The following is a 21679-nucleotide window of genomic DNA, read 5'->3' on the forward strand; positions in this document are numbered from 1 at the left end:
AATGTTCGTTTGTGGGATTAAGAGAACTCAAAAACCACTGGGGGAATTGCCACCAAATTTGGACACAAGACACCTAACAACCCAATGTATGTCCTTCACTCATAAAAACACAACAAAACGCAGCAGAAGAGACTTAAAAAGCCCCAAAAAGCTAAATGATGGGAAGCTAAATGACAATATAGAAAAAAGGGAAGAAAGAGTGAGGGAAGGGGAGAAAAGAAAGGAAAAAAGAAAGAAAGAAAAGAAAGAGGGAGAGAAAGAAACAAGGAAAGGGAGAAGGAAGCATGGAAGCAAAGAGAGAAGGAAGGAAGGAAGGAAGGAAGGAAGGAAGGAAGGAAGGAAGGAAGGAAAGAGGTAGAGAAGGAAGAAAGGAGAGAAAGAGGGAGGGAAAGAAAAAGGGGAAAGGAAGGAAAGTTAGAGAAGGAAGGAAGGAGAGAAGGAAAGAAAAAAAGGAAAAGGAGGAAGGAAAGAGGGAGCGAAGGAAGGGGGAAGATGTAGAGAAAGAGGGAGTGAAGGAAAGAGAGAAGGAAGAAAAGAGTGATAGCAGAAGAGAAAGAAAAAGGAGGAGGAAGGAAAGAGATAGAGAAGGAAGGAAGGAGGTAGAGAAGGAAGAAAGGAGAGAAAGAGGGAGGGAAAGAAAAAGAGGGAAGGAAGGAAAGTTAGAAAGGGAAGGAAGGAGAGAAGGAAAGAAAAAAAGGAAAAGAAGGAAGGAAAGAGGGAGCGAAGGAAGGGGGAAGATGTAGAGAAAGAGGGAGTGAAGGAAAGAGAGAAGGAAGAACAGAGTGACAGCAGAAGAGAAAGAAAAAGGGGGAAGGAAGGAAAGAGAGAAGGAAGGAAGAAGAGAAGGAAAGACGGGAAAGCAGGAAGGAAAGAGGGAGGGAAGGAAGGAGGGAAAGAAGGAGAGAAAGCGGGAAGGTTGGCCACAGCAACGCATGGTGGGTACAGCTAGTAGATAAATAAAAGGCTTTATAACAAAAATGGTCTTTGGCAATGTTAGATGACAAGAGGCATAAAAGCATCAGTAATACAAGCTAGCACTTTATTGGGTACAGCAAAATACAAAAGATGCTGATTTTGGGGGGTGTGTTCCTTTAAAAAAGGGACTTGGAGGTGTCAGGCAGTTAGCAAACCCCAGTGACATTTGTTATAGGAAAAGCGAATTTTACACCCTTCCATTCAAGCATTAAATGTCCCATTCGACAGAGATGAAGCCGCCTCCTGAGAGAAGCGAAGCAGGCATCAAATTATCTTTATGAGCAGAGGCAAGGAGGAAGGGGCAAATGCCAGCCGAAGGACCACAGGGACCTCTTTATATGTAAAGATGCTTCGGAAAATTGGCGAAAACCAAACAAACCATTCTGCAATGTCAGAATTCCCGGGGAGCGTTCATTTCTGGCTCAATTGTTTAAATCTGTCTCTGGGTGTTTACAAGCTTTTACGTTTGGCTTAAAATGTCTGCAGCAGAAGGAGGCAGACACAAAACAAGGCCCCATAAAAGGACAGCGGTTTTTATAGGGAATTTGCCCTGCGCTGCCTGGATTGATAGCAATGGTTTATGGGCTGAATTAAATTTAAACAGAAGCTGGAGTGGACAAATTGACAGCCATCCACATCTGTTTCTGTGCAAAATGACCCAAAAGGAACAACTGTTTTAAACAAAGGCCAAGAATGCCAGTCGATTCCAAATTTTGTACAGGAATGCTCTGTGTCACATGTATAAATATGTGAGAGGAAGTCACAGGGAGGAGGGAGATGTTGACAAGCTGGAATGTGTCCAGAGGAGGGCGATTCAAATGATCAAGGGTCTGGAGAACAAGCCCTATGAGGAGCAGCTTAAAGAGCTGAGCATGTTTAGCCTGAAGAAGAGAAGGCTGAGAGGAGACATGATAGCCATGTATGTGAGAGAAAGTCATAGGGAGGAGGAAGCAAGGTTGTTTTCTGCTGCCTTGGAGACTAGAACATGGAGCAATGGCTTCAAACTACAAGAAAGGAGATTCCATCTGAACATTCTTGACTGTGAGAGCTGTTCAGCAGTGGAACTCTCTGCCCCGGAGTGTGGTGGAGGCTCCTTCTTTGGAAGCTTTTAAACAGAGGCTGGATGGCCATCTGTCAGGGGTGATTTGAATGCAATATTCCTGCTTCTTGGCAGAATGGGGATGGACTGGATGGCCCATGAGGTCTCTTCCAACTCTAGGATTCTATGATTCTACATTGGATTGATGGTTTCCTTCATGATTTGAGTGACACAAATGTTTCAGTGGTTGCACAAACAAACTGCAATAGTGGTTCCACATCAAGTTCCATGCAAAAATGGAACAGTAATCTCCAGCTAAATTTGTACAAAACATTTGGAGAGGTCAGGCTGGATCTACACTGCCCTATATCCCAGTATCTGATTCCAGATTATCTGCTTTGAACTCGATTATATGAGTCTCCATTGCCAGGCAGGCCCCAAGTTACAAACAAGCTGGAATGTGTCCAGAGGAGGGTGATGAAAATGATCAAGGTTTTGAAGAACAAGCCCTATGAGGAGCGGCTTAAAGAGCCAGACATGTTTAACCTGAAGAAGAGAAGACTGAGAAGAGACACAATAGCCATGTATAAATATGTGAGGAGAAGTCATAGGGAGGAGGGAGCAAGCTTGCTTTCTGCTGCCCTGGAGACTAGGACGCAATTGAACAATGTCTTCAAACTACAGGAAAGGAGATCCCTTACTGTGAGAGCTGTTCAGCAGTGGAACTCTGCCCCGGAGTGTGGTGGAGGCTCCTTCTTTGGAGGCTTTGAAACAGAGGTTGAATGGCTGTCTGTTGGGGGTGCTTTGAATGCGATTTTCCTGCTATTTGGCAGAATGGGGTCGGACTGGTTGGACCATGAGGTCTCTTCCAACTTAAGGATTCAATGATTCTATGATTCAACTTACAAACTACTCATAGTTAAGAGTCAATGGTGAAACAACAGGAAGTAAGGCAAATCTATCCCTAGGAAGGATACTTTTGAACTGTTTTGTTATTTTTGGGGAGTGAACCACTATGTTGTTGGAACACAATATAAATATAATTATTCTCTTCCTCTCTGCACCCCATGTTTGTTCCCTTTTCAGGAGTGCACCAATCCTTGCTGCCACCCACACAATTGCACCCTGAAAGCTGGAGCAGAGTGTGCCCACGGGGAATGCTGCAAGAGCTGCAAGGTAACCTCAAATCCTTCCTGAAGCCAATGTTGCAGATATGGGGGTTGCATTGTAGTTTTGCACGAAAACAGTAATGCTACAGTAGAGCCTTGGTTGTCCGACCTCCATTTATCTGACACTCTGTATTATCTGACATCCCTAGTGGCAAAGGTGGTGGCTGCCACCTTTGCCACCCTCTCTCACTCACCCATCCTTCTGACTGGGTTCTGGTTCTGTGCAAGCAAGGGAGGGCAGCAAAGTTGGCAGTGGTGGCAGAAGCAGGAGCCTGGCCTCCCCTTCCTGCCTCCTCCGAGCCCCGGCTCCCTACCCCGCTTGTCCCAGCAGGCAAAGGTGGCTATGGCAGCAGCCGACTTAACTTCCCTCATTTGCTTACTCACTCCCCGGGCTGAGCTCTGGTTCTGCCACCAGGTCCAGACCCGGTGAGTGAGCAAGAGAGCAAGGCAGGGCAGCAGTGGCGGCAGAAGCAGGAGCTTGGAAGAACCGACCAGGCTCCTGCTTCTGCAGCTGCTGCTGCCTTTGCCACCCTTCTTGTTTGCTTGCTCACCCTCTCCTTGCTTGCTACGCATCAAGCCAAGTTCTGGTTCTGCCACTGGGAGCCGGCTCAGTAAGTGAGCGAGCGAGGGAGAGCAGCAAAAGTGGCAGTGGCGGCAGAAGCAGGAGCCTGGAAGAAGCAACCAGGCTCCTGCTTCTGCAGCCGCTGCTGCCTTTGCCACTCTTCTTGTTTGCTTGCTCACCCCTTCTTGATTGCTACTCATCAGGCCAAGTTCTGGTTCTGCTCCTGGGACCTGGCTCGGTCAGTGAGCGAGCGAGGGAGAGTGGCAAAGATGACAGTGGCAGCAAAAGCAGGAGCCTGGAAGAGACAGCCAGGCTCCTTCTTCTGCAGCCACTGCTGCCCTTGCCACCCTTCTTGCTTGCTTGCTACTCATCCTGCCGAGTTCTGGTTCTGCCACTGGGACCCGGCTTGGTGAGTGAGCGAGCGAGGGAAGGAGAGCGGCAAGTGCAGCAGTGGGTCCCAGTGGCAGAACCAGAACTCGGCAGGATGAGTAGCAAGCAAGCAAGAAGGGTGGCAAGGGCAGCAGTGGCTGCAGAAGCAGGAGCCTGGCTGCCTCTTCCAGGATCCTGCTTCTGCTGCTGCTTCAACCTTTGCCACCCTCCCTCCCTTCCTCACTCACCCACCCTTCCGTGCTTGCTTGCCACTCACTGGGCCGAGTTCTGGTTCTGCCACCAGGACCTGGCCCAGTGAGTAGCAAGTGAGGGAGGGTAAGTGAGTGAGTGAGTGCAGAAGAGCAGGGGAGAACGTCAGCAGTGGCTGCAGAAGCAGAGCCTGGAGGAGGTGGAAAGGCTCCTGCTTCTCCCACCTTTGCCACTCTCCCTCATTCATTCACCCACCCTCTCTCGTTTGCTACTCACTGAGCTGAGTCCTGGTTCTGCCAATGGCACCCAGCCTGGTGAGTAGCAAGCAAGGGAGGGCATGTGAGTGAGCAAGCAAGTGAGGTAGAGAGAGTGGCAAAAGCAGCAGTGACGGAAGAAGCAGGAGCCTGGAAGAGGCAGCTTAACTCTTTAGCTATTACAGTAGAGTCCCAGTTACCCAACATTTTTGCTTATCCTATGTTCTGTTGCCCCGTTTATGTTGGATAACTGAGACTCTACTGTACTTCCATCAAGGTTGCCCTAGAGCTGTTCAGCAATGGAACTCTCTGCCCTGGAGTCTGGTGGAGGCTCCTGTTTTGGAAGCTTTTAAACAGAGGCTGGATGGCCATCTGTCAGGGTTGCTTTGAATACAATATTCCTGCTTCTTGGCAGAATGGGGTTGGACTGGATGGTCCATGAGGTCTCTTCCAAATCTATGATTCTTTGATTCTATGATTCTAACTCTGCTCCATATTGTTCTTTTTTCTTCTGGATCAAGCATGGGCAAACTTCAGCCCTCTATGTGTTTTGGACTTCAGCTGGTAGGCTTTTAGGAAGTGTGGAAGTCCAAAACACCTGGAGGGGTGGTTTGCCCATGCCTGGTTTAGACCCCATGAAAATGACCCTTGCATCTTTTTTTCTCTTTTTCTGGGGCCAATGGTAGCTAAAGACAGCTGGGACCATGTGCCGAGATCCGGCCGGATCCTGCGACCTCCCGGAGTATTGCACTGGGGCTTCTCCCTATTGCCCCACCAATGTCTATCTCTTGGATGGCTCGTCCTGCTCCTATGGGGAGGCATATTGCAACAACGGCATGTGCATGACCCACCACCAGCAATGCATCCAGCTGTGGGGCTCAGGTGAGGCCAACCTCTCCCTCTGTCATGTGTTTTTTCTGCAGCTTCTCTCCTGTGTTCTCTGCATAAGATCTGCCATATTAAATCCATCAAGGAGCTGAGAGAATGCACATTTACAATGCTGCACTGCAACTCCCATCAGTCTGAGAGTTGGAATCCAGTGACATACAGAAGGATATCTTCCCACAGTTATTGGCCCTTGGCACTTACACTTCCCTTTTGGCTGCTGGTGCCTTGATTATTAGATAGACTTTTCCAACACAAATGGCAATCATGATGCCAACCGTGGAGACCATGAATCCATTGCCTATTTTGTTGTTGTTATTGTTAATATCCTACTTTCCTCGGTGGTGCAGCGATTAAACCACTGAGCTGCTGAACTTGCTGACCGAAAGGTTGGTGGTTCGAATCCAGAGAGTGGAGCGAGCTCCTGTTGTTAGCCCCAGCTTCTGCCAACCTAGCAGTTCGAAAACATACAAATGTGAGTAGATCAATAGGTACCGCTCTAGCGGGAAGTTAACGGTGCTCCATGCAGTCATGCTGGTCACATGACCTTAGAGGTGTCTACGGACAACTCCGGCTCTTTGGCTTAGAAATGGAGATGAGCACCACCTCTCAGAGTCAGACACAACTAGACTTAATGTCAGGGGGAAACCTTTACTTTTACCTCTTCCTCTTTAAACAAGACTCAAAGCCTATCCTTTAAGGGAGCTATCCAAGGTGCTGGATCTCTTTGGAGAGATAATAGCCAGTCCCTATTTTAGGGACATCAAAGTTTGCACTAAACTACTAATTGGACTTATTGGCACATAGATACCAGAGAAACAATCTGGCACTGGACTCCAAGGGAAGAAGTTCTCTTAGGAGAAGTGGATGTTGGAGCATTTTTCCAACCAGATCAACATTGGGGTTGTTGTAGGTTTTTCCGGGCTATATGGCCATGTTCTAGAGGCATTTTCTCCTGACGTTTTGCCTGTGAAAATGCCTCTAGAACATGGCCATATAGCCCGGAAAAACCTACAACAACCCAGTGATTCCAGCCGTGAAAGCCTTCGACAATACAGATCAACATCGTCTACACCAGTGGTTCTCAACCTTCCTAATGCCGCGACCCCTTAATATGGTGGTTCTCAACCCTAATTACCCCTTAATACTATCCCTCATGTTGTGGAGACCCCCAACCATAATATTGTTTTGTTGCTACTTCATAACAGTCATTTTAGTACTGTTATAAATCATATTGTAAATATCTGATATGCAGTATGCATTTTCATTGACTGAACCAATCTGGGCACAAATACCCAATATACCCAAAAATGAATTCTAGTGGGGTTGGGGGAAGATTGATTTTGTAATTTGAGAGTTCTAGTTGCTGGGATTTATAGTTTACCTATAATCAAAGAGCATTCTGAACTGCACCAGCGATGGATTTGAACCAAACTTGGCTCCCATGACCAATGGAAAACACTGGAAGGGTTTGATGGGCATTGACCTTGAGTTGGGGAGTTGTAGTTCACCTATATCCAGAGAGCACTGTGGACATGCAATGGTGGATCTGGACCAAACTTGGCACGAATACTCAATATGCCCAAATGTGAACACTGGTGGAGTCTGCGGAAAACAGATCTTAACATTTGGGAGTTGTAGTTGCTGGGATTTATAGTTCATTACAATCAAAGAACATTCTAAACTCCACCAGCGATAGAATTGGCTCAAACTTCTCACATGGAATCCCCATGACCATCAGTAAATACTGTGTTTTCTTATGGTCTTTGGTGACCCCTCTGACACCCCCTCGTGACCCCCTCAGGGGTCCCGACCCCCAGGTTGAGAAACACTGGTCTACACTGTCTGCTGTTTCTGCTCAAAAGGCACATTTAGCCTGCATTAATAGAAGTATAGTTTCTATGGTGAAGGAAGTAACTACCTCATTATATTCTGCACTAGTCAGGGTTCACCTGGAGGTTGGCATTCAGATCTGGGTGCCTTGTTTGAAGAAGAATGGGAGCCAGTGGTACCAAGGTGAATTAATATTATGTCATGAATGATTTTTCAATAACTTTGAAGCATAGGTTCTTTTTATTGCAATTTCCAGCGTGAGAAGGCATATCAGACTACAGAAAACATTTAGACAAATAATTGACATTGGACATACAGACATACAGATTCTATGCAACTACATTGGATTTACAATTACATTGGTTAACAAACAAATACAGGGGAATTACATTTTCACTCAACATTCACACACATGTACACGCATTCATCTACGTGCATCCAAATATTACCATATCATTTTCTCCCTCCTTGGAGAAGGACCTGTTAGGTCAGACCCTGATTTCCTGCAGACTGCCAGTGTATAACTTCAAAACACTGAAATGCTAAAACTTCTTTCCCTAAGAACAATGCCAAGGACCAGATCTCTGTTTTCCATACAGCAGAACCTGACTCCCTGCACAAAATCTAAGACTCCAAAAGCGCACATCTTCCTCTTCCCTTGAGAAAGAAGCCCCAAAGTGACCAGACTGCTCCTGTGCAGGTCTGCCATTCTCCGAATACACCACCTCTCTCCTTCCCATGGAGCAGAGCATAGCGGGTGAACCAGACTCCTCAGGTCTGCCACACTTTGAGCATTATTAGACTGAGTCTTTTATAGGAATACTCTGCTAATGTAGTCTCAAAGTTGTAAATTAATGGTAGACATCTTCCATCCTGGCTCCATCTCAGTTTCCTGGCCAGATGTTGATCTTCTTGATTGGTGTTGATCTTATGTTGACTTCCTTCTTAACATAAGTAATATTGCAAACATTTCCTTAACTTGATAGAACCATTGTCACAGTTCTTATCAATTCTCATTAGCAGGTTTTGATCACAGTTCCAGCAAGCAGGTAGTCAGTCATTGCAGGCCTGGGTCTTTTACTGGTATTTCCAACATTATTAACTCCATACATCCTTCCATTCTTCCATTCATTCCCACACATCATTATTAAATTCACATTTATCAAATCTGCACATTGAATTTCTTGTGACATTTACACTGTGTGGATGCAAGGTAGCTGTCTCTTCTTAACAGACCCCTTTGTTGCAACTCTTCTTACTGGATTTCAGTAAGGCCTTCGACAAGGTCCCCCATGACCTTCTGGCAAGGAAACTAGGCTAATGTGGGCGAGGCAAAACTACGGTGAGGTGGATCTGTAATTGGTTAATTGACGAACCCAGAGGGTGCTCACCAATGCTTCCTCTTCATCTTGGAAAGAAGTGACAAGTGGAGTGCCGCAGGGTTCCGTCCTGGGCCAGGTCCTGTTCAACATCTTTATTAATGACTTAGATGAAGGGCTAGAAGGCAGGATCATCAAGTTTGCAGACGACACCAAATTGGGAGGGATAGCCAATACTCCAGAGGACAGGAGCAGGATTCAAAATGATCTTGACAGACTAGAGAGATGGGCCAAAACTAACAAAATGAAGTTCAACAGGGACAAATGCAAGAGACTCCACTTAGGCAGGAAAAACGAAATGCAAAGATACAGAATGGGGGACAATGCCTGGCTTGAGAACAGTACATGTGAAAAAGATCTTGGAGTCCTTATGGACAACAAGTTAAACATGAGCCAACAATGTGATGTGGCGGCAAAAAAAGCCAATGGGATTTTGGCCTGCATCAATAGGAGCATAGTGTCTAGATCTAGGGAAGTCATGCTCCCCATGCTCTATTCCGCTTTGGTTAGACCACACCTGGAATATTGTGTCTAATTCTGGGCACCACAATTCAAGAGAGATATTGACAAGCTGGAATGTGTCCAGAGGAGGGCGACTAAAATGATCAAAGGTCTGGAGAACAAGCCCTATGAGGAGCGGCTTAAGGAGCTGGGCATGTTTAGCCTGAAGAAGAGAAGGCTAAGGGGAGATATGATAGCCATGTATAAATACGTGGGAGGAAGCCACAGGGAGGAGGGAGCAAGCTTGTTTTCTGCTTCCCTGGAGACTAGGATGCGAAACAATGGCTTCAAACTACAAGAAGGGAGATTCTATCTGAACATGAGGAAGAACTTCCTGACTGTGAGAGCCGTTCAGCAGTGGAACTCTCTGCCCTGGAGTGTGGTGGAGGCTCCTTCTTTGGAAGCTTTTAAGCAGAGGCTGGATGGCCATCTGTCAGGGGTGATTTGAATGCAATATTCCTGCTTCTTGGCAGAATGGGGTTGGACTGGATGGCCCATGAGGTCTCTTCCAACTCTAGGATTCTATGATTCTATGATTCTTTGCTGTCCTTTGCCCTGTAGGTGCCTCTCCGGCTCCAGATGCATGTTTCCAGGACGTCAACAGGGCTGGTGATATGTATGGCAACTGTGGCAAAGACAAACATGGCCAGTATGTCAAGTGTGCCTTGAAGTGAGTAATAATTGGGGGGGGGGGATGAGGAATTTCCCCTGTTTCAAGAGCATTCTCTCAGCATTCAGTTTGAAAGTATTTTGTGAGGTTTCTAGATCTGGTGTGAGCGGGATGAGGAGGAAAGCACAAAAACCAAGCATTTGCCATAGTCAATAGTCCAATGCATTTTGTGTGAAAGGCATTTCATATCCAGATACAGAGACAATTGCATTAACAAGATCTATATCTTCACTGCTATAACATTTACTTGACTTGGTTGTTTCATTTCATGTGTGTACATTAGTTTTGGGGGAAATTGCCGAGTTTAAAGGTGAAATGCTCTTTTTTGTGGTGTTATAGTAAACTGAGATTTAATTTTCTCTTGAAGCCTAGGTGAACATATAAGTGTAGTATCCCTGTACTCTGATTGAATGAATTTGGAGAATTGTCCACTCAGCATGATAGTTTGCAGATGATGGGAATTGTGCCAAAAATAACATTTTAGGTGTTGCTGTGAGTTTTTTGGCCTGTCTGGCCATGTTCCAGCAGCATTCTCTCCTGATGTACACCTGCATCTGTAGCTAATGGCATCCTCAGTGGTTCTGTTGGAAGTGAGGCAAGTGGTGTGTGTGTGTGTGAGTGTGTGTATGTGTAATGTCCAGGGTGGAAGAAAAAACCCTTGCCTGTTTGTAGCAAGATGTTGCAATTAGCAAGCTTGAATAGCATTGAGTAGCCATGAAGTTTGCAAAGCCAATCAGTGAGGGTATCTGTATAGAGGTAGCCTGGCCTTTGTTGCTTGGAGGCATCCTCTGTTTGGGAGGTGTTCACTTGCATGTTTCCAGGACGTCAACAGGGCTGGCGATATGTATGGCCAAGAAAGCACTTGATTGTTAGCTTTCTGGAGTTCTCCTGTTCCTGATTTTCTTTGTTCACTGTATAGATTCTGGAGTTTTGTAATACTGGTAACTACACAGATAAGCTATTGAAATCCACAAGCATGTGGACAATTTCAACAGAAAGGAGGAAACCATGAAAATGAACAAAATTTATTTATTTATTTACTTATTTGTGGTATTTCTATCCCACCTTTCTCAGCCTGAAGGTGACACAAGGCTGCTACCAGTATTAAAAAACACCAGAATCAAGACAGTAAATAAGAAACACCACTCAGAAACAGGGGAACTCCAGACAACAAGCAATCAAGTGCCAGGTAACACCTCCCAAACAGGATGCCTCCAGGCAACAGAGTCCAGGCTACCTCTATGCAGATACCATCACTGATTGATTTTGCAGCTTCATGGCTATTCCACGCTATTCAAGCTTGCCATTTGCAGTGTTCACACTTGCTTCAAACAGACAAGAGTTCTTTCGTTCACCCTGGACATTTTTTTTTGTCGTGTCAGGAGCAACTTGAGAAACTGCAAGTCGCTTCTGGTGTGAGAGAATTGGCCGTCTGCAAGGACGTTGCCCAGGGGACGCCCGGATGATTTGATGTTTTTATCATCCTTGTGGGAGGCTTCTCTCATGTCCCCGCATGAAGAGCTGGAGCTGATAGAGGGAGCTCATCCGCCTCTCCCCAGATTCGAACCTGTGACCTGTCGGCCTTCAGTCCTGCCGGCACAGGGGTTTAACCCACTGCGCCACCGGGCACTCCTACCCTGGACATTATTCCACAGGTATATATGCACTCCACTTGCCTCACCTGCAACAGACCTTTGGAGATGCTATTAGCCACAGATGCAGGCAAAATGTCAGGAGAGAATGCTACTGGAACATGGCCATACAGCCCAAAAAACTCACAGCAACCCAGTGATTCCAGCCATGAAAGACTTCGACAACACAGTGTTTTCTGTGTAAATCAACCTTATGTGGACTTTGCACAAAAGAAGTCCCGAATGGTGAACATTCTTGTACAATTGCAGATTCTTCTCATTTGGTTTATGAGATGCTCGAAAGATGTTTTCCAACCATTTTTTCCAAATATTTTCTAATGTTCTTTGCTTTCCTTGTCTAAATGACCAATGACTAGTGACTGGCATGGCTTTGGATCATCTCTTCCGTAAGCATTTCTCCACAAGGCTTGTCAATCTGGGCGCGTAAAGGATTCAGTCCTTTGGGCAAGATGTTGGAGGGCATTGGCTGTTCTAGCTCTGTTTTGTATTGAATTTTCTAGAGACGCCAAGTGTGGGAAGATCCAGTGCCAAAGCTCGGCGGCCAAACCCAAAGGCACCAACACCATTTCCATGGACACCACCATCCGCTTCAACGGGCGGGAGATCAAGTGCCGGGGAACCTTAGTTTACGCCACCAACGATGATGAAGGGGACATGTCTGACCCGGGTTTGGTGATGACGGGGACCAAGTGTGGAGATGGGATGGTGAGTGCTCTGCCAAGGCATTCCCAAGTTGCTTTTCTAGAGCAAGCTCCTTAAACTAGGATCAGGACCCTAAATGATTTTGCCATTTTGTATAAGGGATATCATTTTATTGTACCCTTGTATATAGACAGGTAGTCCCCAGATTGCAAACATCAGACATACAAATAACTCATAGTTAAGAAAGATATTGGAGTCCTTGTGGACAACATGTTAAACATGAGCCAACAATGTGATGCGTCAGCAAATAAAGCCAATGGGATGTTGGCCTGCATCAATAGGAGTCTAGTGTCTAGATCTAGGGAAGTCATGCTCCCCATGCTCTATTCTGCCTTGGTTAGACCACACCTGGCATCACACTGTGTCCAGTTCTGGGCACCACAATTGAAGGGAGATATTGACAAGCTGGAATGTGTCCAGAGGAGGGTGACTAAAATGATCATGGGTCTGGAGAACAAGCCCTATGAGGAGTGGCTTAAAGAACTGGGCATGTTTAGCCTGAAGAAGAGAAGGCTGAGAGGAGACGTGATAGCCATGTATATGTGAGAGGAAGTTATAGGGAGGAGGGAGCAAACTTGTTTTCTGTTGCCCTGGATACCAGGACGCAATGGAACAATGGCTTCAAACTACAAGAAAGGAAATTCCATCTGAACATTAGGAATTACTTCCTGACTGTGAGAGCTGTTCAGCAGTGGAACTCTCTTCCCTGGAGTGTGGTGGAGGCGCCTTCTTTGGAGGCTTTGAAACAGAGGCTGGATGGCTATCTGTTAGGGGTGCTTTGAATGAGATTCACCTGCTTCTTGGAAGAATGGAGTTGGACTGGATGGTCCATCAGGTCTCTTCCAACTCTATGATTCTATTCCTATTTTGTAATACTATATCTCTTTCTCAGGGGTGGGGGTGAGGGGTTGCAAGTTGATGAAGTTTAGGAAGCCCTGTTCTAGATTCGAGGCAGGCTGCTATTTCAGCCTAGAATGGTGCCATTGAACCTAGAACCCAATCATGGACTGTGGTGATACCAGACACAGTTTCACAGGATTTTGGTTCCTGAAAATTACATTTTCCAAACTCTGGTGGTACTTCCAGTCTTTGGCTTCCATAAACATCATGGAGTCATCCTGGAGGATCTTGACAATGTCCAGAGAGGACATATTTTGTTGGGTGTGGCCTATCCAATGCAATTTTCTGAATTGGGACCCCAAATAACTCCAGGAACAGGCCTAAAAACCAAGGCACCAAGAAAAATATTATGTTTGTATTAGGCTTTGTTATCAATCCTTGCTTGATGTGGATCAAATTAGCTCACACAGTTTTGATTTCTCAACAGTGTTGAGACAATATGATCCTAATTGACTTCAGTGTGCTTTCGATTTCAGGTATGCAAAGACCAGCAATGTTTGAATGCCTCGTTTTTTGAACTGGACAAATGCACCTCCAAATGCCATGGACATGGAGTGAGTAATCAGCCGAGTCCTTTTCTTGTTTCTGGAATTACAGTATATATTTGTGCTTAAGTTGAGTTCATGTAGGCAGTGGTTTTCAACCTTTCTAATGCGGTGACCCCTTAATACAGTTCCTCATGTTGTGGTGACCCCAACCGTAAAATTATTTTCATCGCTACTTCACAAATGTAATTTTACTACTGTTATGAATCGTAATGCAAATATCTGATGTACCAGATGTATTTTCATTCACTGGACCTAATTTGGCACAAATACCCAATATGCCCAAATTTGAATATTGGTGGGGTTGGGGGGAATTGATTTTGTCATTTGGGAGTTGTAGTTCCTGGGATTTATAGTTCACCTCCTATAGCAAATAGGAGGTTGTATAGCAAATACAACTCCCAAATTTCAAGTCTCTTTTCCCCAAACCCCACCAGTGTTCACATTTGGGCATATTGAGTATTCTTGCCAAGTTTGGTCTAAATCCATCATTGTTTGAGTCCACAGGACTCTCTGGATTTAGGAGAACTACAACTCCCAAACTCAAGGTCAATGCCTACCAAGGGAGTTGTATTTGCTGGGATTTATAGTTGACCATGGAGCCCCCGGTGGCGCAGTGGGTTAAAGCACTGAGCTGCTGTGCTTGTTGATCGAAAGGTCGCAGGTTTGATTCCGGGGAGCGGCGTGAGCTTCCGCTGTCAGCCCTAGCTTCTGCCAACCTAGCAGTTCGAAAGCATGCAAATGTGAGTAGATCAATAGGTACTGCTCCGGCGGGAAGGTAACGGCGCTTCTTGCAGTCATGCCGGCCACATGACCTTGGAGGTGTCTACGGACAACGCTGGCTCTTCGGCTTAGAAATGGAGATGAGCACCACACCCCAGAGTCAGACATGACTGGACTTAATGTCAGGGGACTACCTTTACCTTTACCTATAATTCACCTACGATCAAAGAGTATTCTGAATCCCAACACAGTATTTTCTGTTGGTCATGGGGGTTCTGTGTGGGAAATTTGGCCCAATTCTATCGGTGGAATTGGGCCAAATTTCCCACACAGAACCCCCATGACCAACAGAAAATACTGTGTTTTCTGATGGTCTTTGGTGACCCCTTTGACACCCCCTTGCGACCCCCCCCCCAGGGGTCCTGACCCCCAGGTTGAGAAGCACTGATGTAGAGGATGTGGGCAGGGTTGGGGACCAAATTTATTGATTTTGGTACGATCTGGGTGCTGCTGCCTTGGAATCCAATGGAGCCTCCTTCTCCCAATAGAGGCTGGATGGCCATCTGTCAGGAGGGTTTTGATCGTGTTTTCCTGCCTGGCAGAAGCAGGTTGGACTGCATAGTCCTTGGATGGACCTCTTCCAACTCTAGGATTCTGTGACACTTGTAGGTTTGCAACAGCAACCGGAATTGCCATTGCGATGCTGGATGGGCCCCTCCATTGTGCGAGAAGCCGGGGCTGGGAGGCAGCGTGGACAGCGGCCCCGTGCAATACGACAGTGAGTCCTCTGTTCCCCAAAGACTTGCATGAACCAAGGGGAAAATATGTCCTTCAGACACCATCACTTGGAGAAGAGACGGTTAAGGGTGGGGCCATGAGAGCCATGTTTAAACATTTGAAAGGATGTCAAGTGAGGAGGGGGAAGGCTATTTCTCTGCTGCTCCAAATTCTAGCAGTGGATTCAAACTGCAGGTTGAAATGCCACTTAAACATTAGAATTTTTAGATAGATAGATCTGTTTATTGATTAGTCCACTGACCATATCAATCAACAACAAAGGACAAAAATACTGTAATAAAACACATCCTCAAACATCCTCAAACTCATAAAACAAAATGAAACACAATAAAACTTGATTAAAATTTTAAAAAGTTTGGTAAAATGGGATTAAATTGCAAGATAAAAGCAGGAGGAAGAAAGTGTCGCATATAAAAGAATCAGTCAGAGAATTTGGATAAGTTCATCGCCATGACAAGCGACCCCGTTTTGTGAAATGAAGAGATCTCTCAGTTGGGTAGCTTTTATAGTGTAATTGGCTGTGAAACAGACTAAGATTCTCCCCAGAAAGAAAATGCAACACTTTGGATCCCAGTTGGCTGCCTGGGAGCCTGGTGGAGTCTCCTTTTATGGACAGGACTGGATGGCCATCTGCTGGGAGGGTTTGTATGGTGTCTTATGGCCTTTGGGTCTCTTGCAATTCTATTCATAAGATCCTAGCTTGAATCCTAAGTTGTACCTGCTTTGGGTATCATTCTCCCCTTTCTTGCTCATCTTTCCACAGATCATGAAACCGTCCTGGTCACACTCGTGGTGGTTTTCTTATTTGCCATGCTTCTTATAGCTGCTGGACTCTATGTTTACTACAGACGGGAGAGCTCCTTCCTCAACAAGTGGGTCAAAGGCTTAAGGAAGGGCCAGGAGACGTACAGGTGAGTGCCATGAAGCAGGAATCCATGCTGAGTACTTTCCACATTGCCTTCTTTTCCAGAGCTTCTAGCTCAGGCATGGACAAACTTCAGCCCTCCAGGTGTTTTGGACTTCAACTCTCACAATTCCAAACTTCATAAGTTTGAAGCCAGCCCGGGTTGGAGTGAGCTTCCGACCAAAATTGTGTAGCTTGTTGTCGACCTTTGCAACCCGAAAGACAGTTGCATCTGTCAAGTAGGAAATTTAGGTGCCACTTATGCGGGGAGGCTAATTTAACTGATTTACGAAGCCATAAAAATCTCCAGCAAGTATGCAAAGAATGAGGAAGTACTTCATCAGCGTCACAAATGGATGGTGAAGCGACAGCTCCCCTGGTGGCCAGATGCTGGAATGTTAAATAGCCTTTGAGCGTCTGTCTATATATGTTGTATGTCTATGGCATTGAATGTTTGCCATGTATATGTACATTGTAATCCGCTCTGAGTCCCCTGCGGGGTGAGAAGGGCGGAATATAAATACTGTAAATAAATAAATAAATCCTACCGGCTGTTAGGAATTGTGGGAGTTGAAGTCCAAACTACCTGAAGGGCCAAAGTTTGCCCATGCTTGTTCTAGCTCATGGGTAGATGGCAGAGAGGAGTCCATGGACCTTGAAGTGTGTCCCATGAAGACATTAGATGCCTTTTGTTGTTGCATGTGCCTTGAAGTCATTTCCATCTTATAGCAATGCTAAGGTGACTCCCATCACAGGGTTTTATGGGGCTGTGACTTGCTCACTGTCACCCAGTAGGTTTTCATGGCCAAGCAAGGATTTGTACCCTGGTCTTTTCAACGAAAAATTGCCCAAATCAGCTCCAAAGCCATCAGAAATGCAGTGGTTCCCTTCTCTTCCCTGAATCCAAAATAACACCATCGTCTTTAATGTTATTCCATTAAAAATCATAGAATCATAGAATCAAAGAGTTGGAAGAGACCTCATGGGCCATCCAGTCCAACCCACTGCCAAGAAGCAGGAATATTGCATTCAAATCACCCCATCAAATGGACATTGATGCTCCAATTGAGCATGTGCATTTTCCCCAGCATAATGGACAGATATAGTGGAGATGCACAGCGATAGGGTCTGCCTGAGCAGCTACCATTGTTTAACTTTTCTTCATTTACCAGACTTCCCTTTTTGTATCTTCCAGGAGGAATGGAGTGACACCTCAGAAGGCAAACCAGGGACACGCTAACTCTGCCTTTGTGCTGCAGGACATTTCCTCTCCCTCCAGTAAAGCTGTTGGCAGAAACCCTAGCCAGGTAAGCAGGCTCCTAAAATGTGAGCAAACTTAACGACTGCTGCAAAGAAATATCTGGTTGGAACTTGGCTGTTTGCTGTGTATGTAGCCTGTCTTGATTTCCAATTGGGAGGGAGAGCTAATTCCACAGAGGACAGGATCAGAATCCAAAATGACAACTAGCTGAGCCATAACTAACAAAATAAACTTCAACAGGGAGAAAGTTACTGTACTAAATAAAAATGAAATGCACAGATATTGGATGGATGGAAGCAGTCCAAGTGAGAGGGAACGAGGAGACCACAATCAGAACATGAACCAATCATATGCTGCAGCAGCATAAAGAAAAGCCAATGTGATCCTAGGCCACATCAATATGATTGTAGTGTCAAGACCAAGGGAAGTAATGCTACCACTGTCTTCTGCATTGGCCAAACTATACTGTTGTTGTTCATTCGTTCAGTTGTTTCTGACTCTTCATGACTTCATGGACCAGCCCACACCAGAGCTCCCTGTCAGTCGTCACCACCCCCAGCTCCTTCAAGGTCAATCCAGTCACTTCAAGGATCCCATCCATCCATCTTGCCCTTGGTCGGCTCCTCTTCCTTTTTCCTTCCATTTTCCTCAGCATAATTGACTTCTCCAAGCTTTTATTTGTTCTCATGATGTGGCCAAAGTACTTCAACTTTGTCTCTAGTATCCTTCCCTCCAATGAGCAGTCAGGCTTTATTTCTTGATGTATGGACTGGTTGGATGTTCTCGCTCTCCAGGGCACTCTCCAAACTTTCCTCCAGTACCACAGTTCAAAGCTATACTGTGTGCAGCAAAATAAAATAATGAAATGCAGAGATACAAGATGGCTTAACAGTACATGAGACTGGGACTGTGGCACGGCTGTCTGAGTGTCAGCTGCATTAAGATTACTTCTGACAAAAAGGTCATTAGTTCGAAGCCAGCCTGGGTCGGAGTGAGTTTCCAACCAATTGTGTAGCTTGTTGTCGACCTTTGCAACCCGAAAGACAGTTGCATCTGTCAAGTAGGAAAATTAGGTACCACCTATGTGTGGGGAGGCTAATTTAACTCATTTACGAGGTCATAAAAAAGACTCCAGCAAAGCATGCAGGGAATGTGGAAGTACTTCATCAGTGTCGCAGATGGATGATGAAAGCGACAGCTCCCCTGGCAGCCAGAAAAGTTAAATAGCCTCTGACTGTCTGTCTATATCTGTTGTGTGTCTTTGGCATTGAATGTTAGCCATGTATGTGTACATTGTAATCCGCCCTGAGTCCCCTGCTGAGTGAGAAGGGAGGAATATAGATACTGTAAATAAAATAAATAAATGTGAAAAGGTGCACAGAATGTGCTGGAATCCTCTTTCATGCTTTCTGTTACTTGCAGGTGAGCCGGGACATTCCTCCGTTGAGAGCAAACCTGCTCCAAAGCGCCTCCCATCCGGTCAACGTGGTCCGCCCTCTCCGTCCGGTTCCAAGCCCAGTGGCTGCTCCACAAAAAGACCTCAAGCCTTGCCGGCCTCCGCCGCTGCCTCTCAACAAATCCCCTGCCTTCCCTGCTGCTGCGGCAACATTTGGAGCCCAAACCAAGCAGCCCCCGCCAAAGAGGCCTCTTCCCAGCAGCCCTGTCCGGACTGCTTTGGTGAGTTGTGCCGGCCACTTCTTGGATCAAGTTGGTGGATTTTCTCTGCAGAACTAATGCTTTTTGACTTACCTTCAACTGCTTTGGAATAATGGGGGTTGTAGTGCTACATGACTCAAGTTTACAGGATCCACTAGAAAAGTTACTTGCTTCAAACTTGGGGGGAGCTGGAGTGGTGTAGTGAAGAGAGTATTGGACTCACAACACTTGGAGACCTGGGTTGGAAGCCAACTAGGTGACTTTGGGCAATGAAAATGAAATGCAGAGATATAGGATGGATGAAACCTGGCTTCTACACATGCCCTAAAACAGGGGTCCTCAAACTAAGTCCCGGGGGCTGGATACGGCCCTCCAAGGTCATTTACCCGGCCCTCGCTCGGGGTCACCCTAAGTCTGAAATGACTTAAAAGCATAGAACAACAACAACAATAACAATCCTGTTGTCGAAGGCTTTCATGGCTGGAATCACTAGGTTCTTGTGGGTTTTTTTGGGCTATAGGGCCATGTTCTAGAGGCATTTCTCCTGACGTTTCGCCTGCATCTATGGCAAGCATCCTCAGAGGTAGTGAGGTCTGTTGGAATTAGGACAATGGGTTTATATATCTGTGGAATGGCTGAGGTGGGGCAAAGAGCTCTTCTCTGCTGGAGCTAGGTGTGAATGTTTCAACTGACCACCTTCATTAGCATTTGAAGGCCTGGCTGAACCTGGAGGAATCTTTTGTTGAGAGGTGTTAAGATGTGCCTGGTTACAAACCCACAAACCCACCAAGAAAATCCAACAAATGCTACATTCAGCAAAGGACAAGAGGGATCCTCTCACCTCTACAGGAGTCTACGGTATACCATGCAGCTGTGGACAAGTCTCCAGAGGGAACACCAAACGCAGCAGCATTGCCCAGGCACGGATCAAGGGACATGAAAGGCACTGCAGACTACTTCAACCAGAGAAGTCAGCCATAGCAGAGCACCTGATGAACCAGCCTGGACACAGCATATTATTTGAGAACACAGAAATGCTGGACCACTCTCACAACCACCATGTCAGACTACACAGAGAAGCCACTGAAATCCACAAGCATGTGGACAATTTCAACAGAAAGAAAGAGACCATGAAAATGAACAAAATCTGGCTACCAGTATTAAAAAAACTCTAAAATTACAACAGCAAAACAGCAGAGAGGAAACAACCAGGCACATCTTAACACCTCTCAACAGAACATTTTCCCAGGCTCAGCCAGGCCTTCAAATGCTAATGAAGGTGGTCAGTTGAAACATTCCCACCTAGCTCCAGCAGGGAAGAGCTCTTTGCCCCACCCCAGCCATTCCACAGATATATAAACCCATTGTCCTAATTCCAACAGACCTGACTACCTCTGAGGATGCTTGCCATAGATGCAGGCGAAACGTCAGGAGAAATGCCTCTAGAACATGGCCATATAGCCTGAAAAAACCCACAAGAACCTAATAACAATCCTATCTCATTGACCAAAAGCTGGCCCACACTTCCCATTGAAATACTAATAAGTTTACATTTGTTTAAATTGTTCTTCATTTTAATTATTTATTGTTTATAAGGGACTGTGACCTGGCCCCCTGTTTAAGAAGTTTGAGTACCCCTGCCCTAAAACATGGAAGAAACAGGGCTAAAAGGGTGGCAAAATGGCATTTCATGAAACTGTGCGCTATTTCGGCTTAACAGCTGAAAAACATGTGTTAAAAAGATGCGCTTAAAACCTGATTTTTGTGTCAGGAAAACCCTAGGATAGGGTTACTTCAAGTCCAAGTCTATCAAATTTTAGGTGGCTCTTGTAGTTCTGGATTGTGTCTCGATGACAAGCAAAAAAGTGTAGAAACAGGCAGGAGGTAGGAACGGAGAGCAAAATAATGAGAGTGCATCTAATTTGCTGGTCGATTTTGAACTATAGTAACCAAGAGATCAATTAATGAGCAAAAGCACACCCAGGGAGACAATTTTAGCATGGTAATGCTCATCCCACTGATTATTATGGGATGTGAACACAACACACATGCCCCAAGAGATATGAGCATTCGGCAGCGATGTAATTCAAGGTAGATGGAAATACAATCATTCCTTAAATGTGATTCTGTGGTCAGCTTCTTGCAAAAAACTGACTATAGAACAGTGGTTCTCAACCTTCCTAATGGCGTGACCCCTAAATACAGTCCCCCATGTTGTGGTGACCCCCAACCATAATATTGTTTTCATTGCTACTTCATAACAGTCATTTTACTACTGTTATAAATCATAATGTAAATATCTGATATGCAGGATGCATTTTGATTCACTGGACCAAACTGGGCACAAATACCCAATACACCCAAATGTGAATGCAAGTGGGGTTGGGCGAGGATTGATTTTGTAATTTGTGAGTTGTAGTTGCTAGGATTTATAGTTCACTTATAATCAAATAGCATTCCGTACACCACCAGCAATGGATTTGAACCAAACTTGGCTCCCATGACCAATGGAAAACATTGGAAGGGTTTGATGGGCATTGACCTTGAGTTTGGGAGTTGTAGTTCACCTATATCCAGAGAGCACTGTGGACTCATGCAATGGTGGATCTGGACCAAACTTGGCATGAATACTCAATATGCCCAAATGTGAACACTGGTGGAGAAAATAGATCTTGACATTTGGGAGTTGTAG

General features: G+C 45.6%; 1 protein-coding gene across 2 annotated transcripts in view; it reads left to right on the forward strand.

Annotated features, from left to right (window-relative positions):
* Nucleotides 1-21679, forward strand: part of ADAM33 (ADAM metallopeptidase domain 33) — a 114200-nt gene that overhangs the window by 82860 nt on the left and 9661 nt on the right. For both annotated transcript variants that reach the window (XM_060779453.2, XM_067468542.1), the window contains exons 13-21: nucleotides 3101-3190; nucleotides 5265-5460; nucleotides 9738-9846; nucleotides 11999-12203; nucleotides 13577-13654; nucleotides 15038-15146; nucleotides 15930-16077; nucleotides 17266-17377; nucleotides 18754-19008. In XM_060779453.2, coding sequence (XP_060635436.2) covers nucleotides 3101-3190; nucleotides 5265-5460; nucleotides 9738-9846; nucleotides 11999-12203; nucleotides 13577-13654; nucleotides 15038-15146; nucleotides 15930-16077; nucleotides 17266-17377; nucleotides 18754-19008 — 1302 coding nt within the window. The remainder of the gene's footprint in view (nucleotides 1-3100; nucleotides 3191-5264; nucleotides 5461-9737; nucleotides 9847-11998; nucleotides 12204-13576; nucleotides 13655-15037; nucleotides 15147-15929; nucleotides 16078-17265; nucleotides 17378-18753; nucleotides 19009-21679) is intronic.

The sequence above is a fragment of the Anolis sagrei genome, chromosome 5 (genome assembly GCF_037176765.1).
Source record: "Anolis sagrei isolate rAnoSag1 chromosome 5, rAnoSag1.mat, whole genome shotgun sequence".
Classification (NCBI taxonomy): domain Eukaryota; kingdom Metazoa; phylum Chordata; class Lepidosauria; order Squamata; family Dactyloidae; genus Anolis; species Anolis sagrei.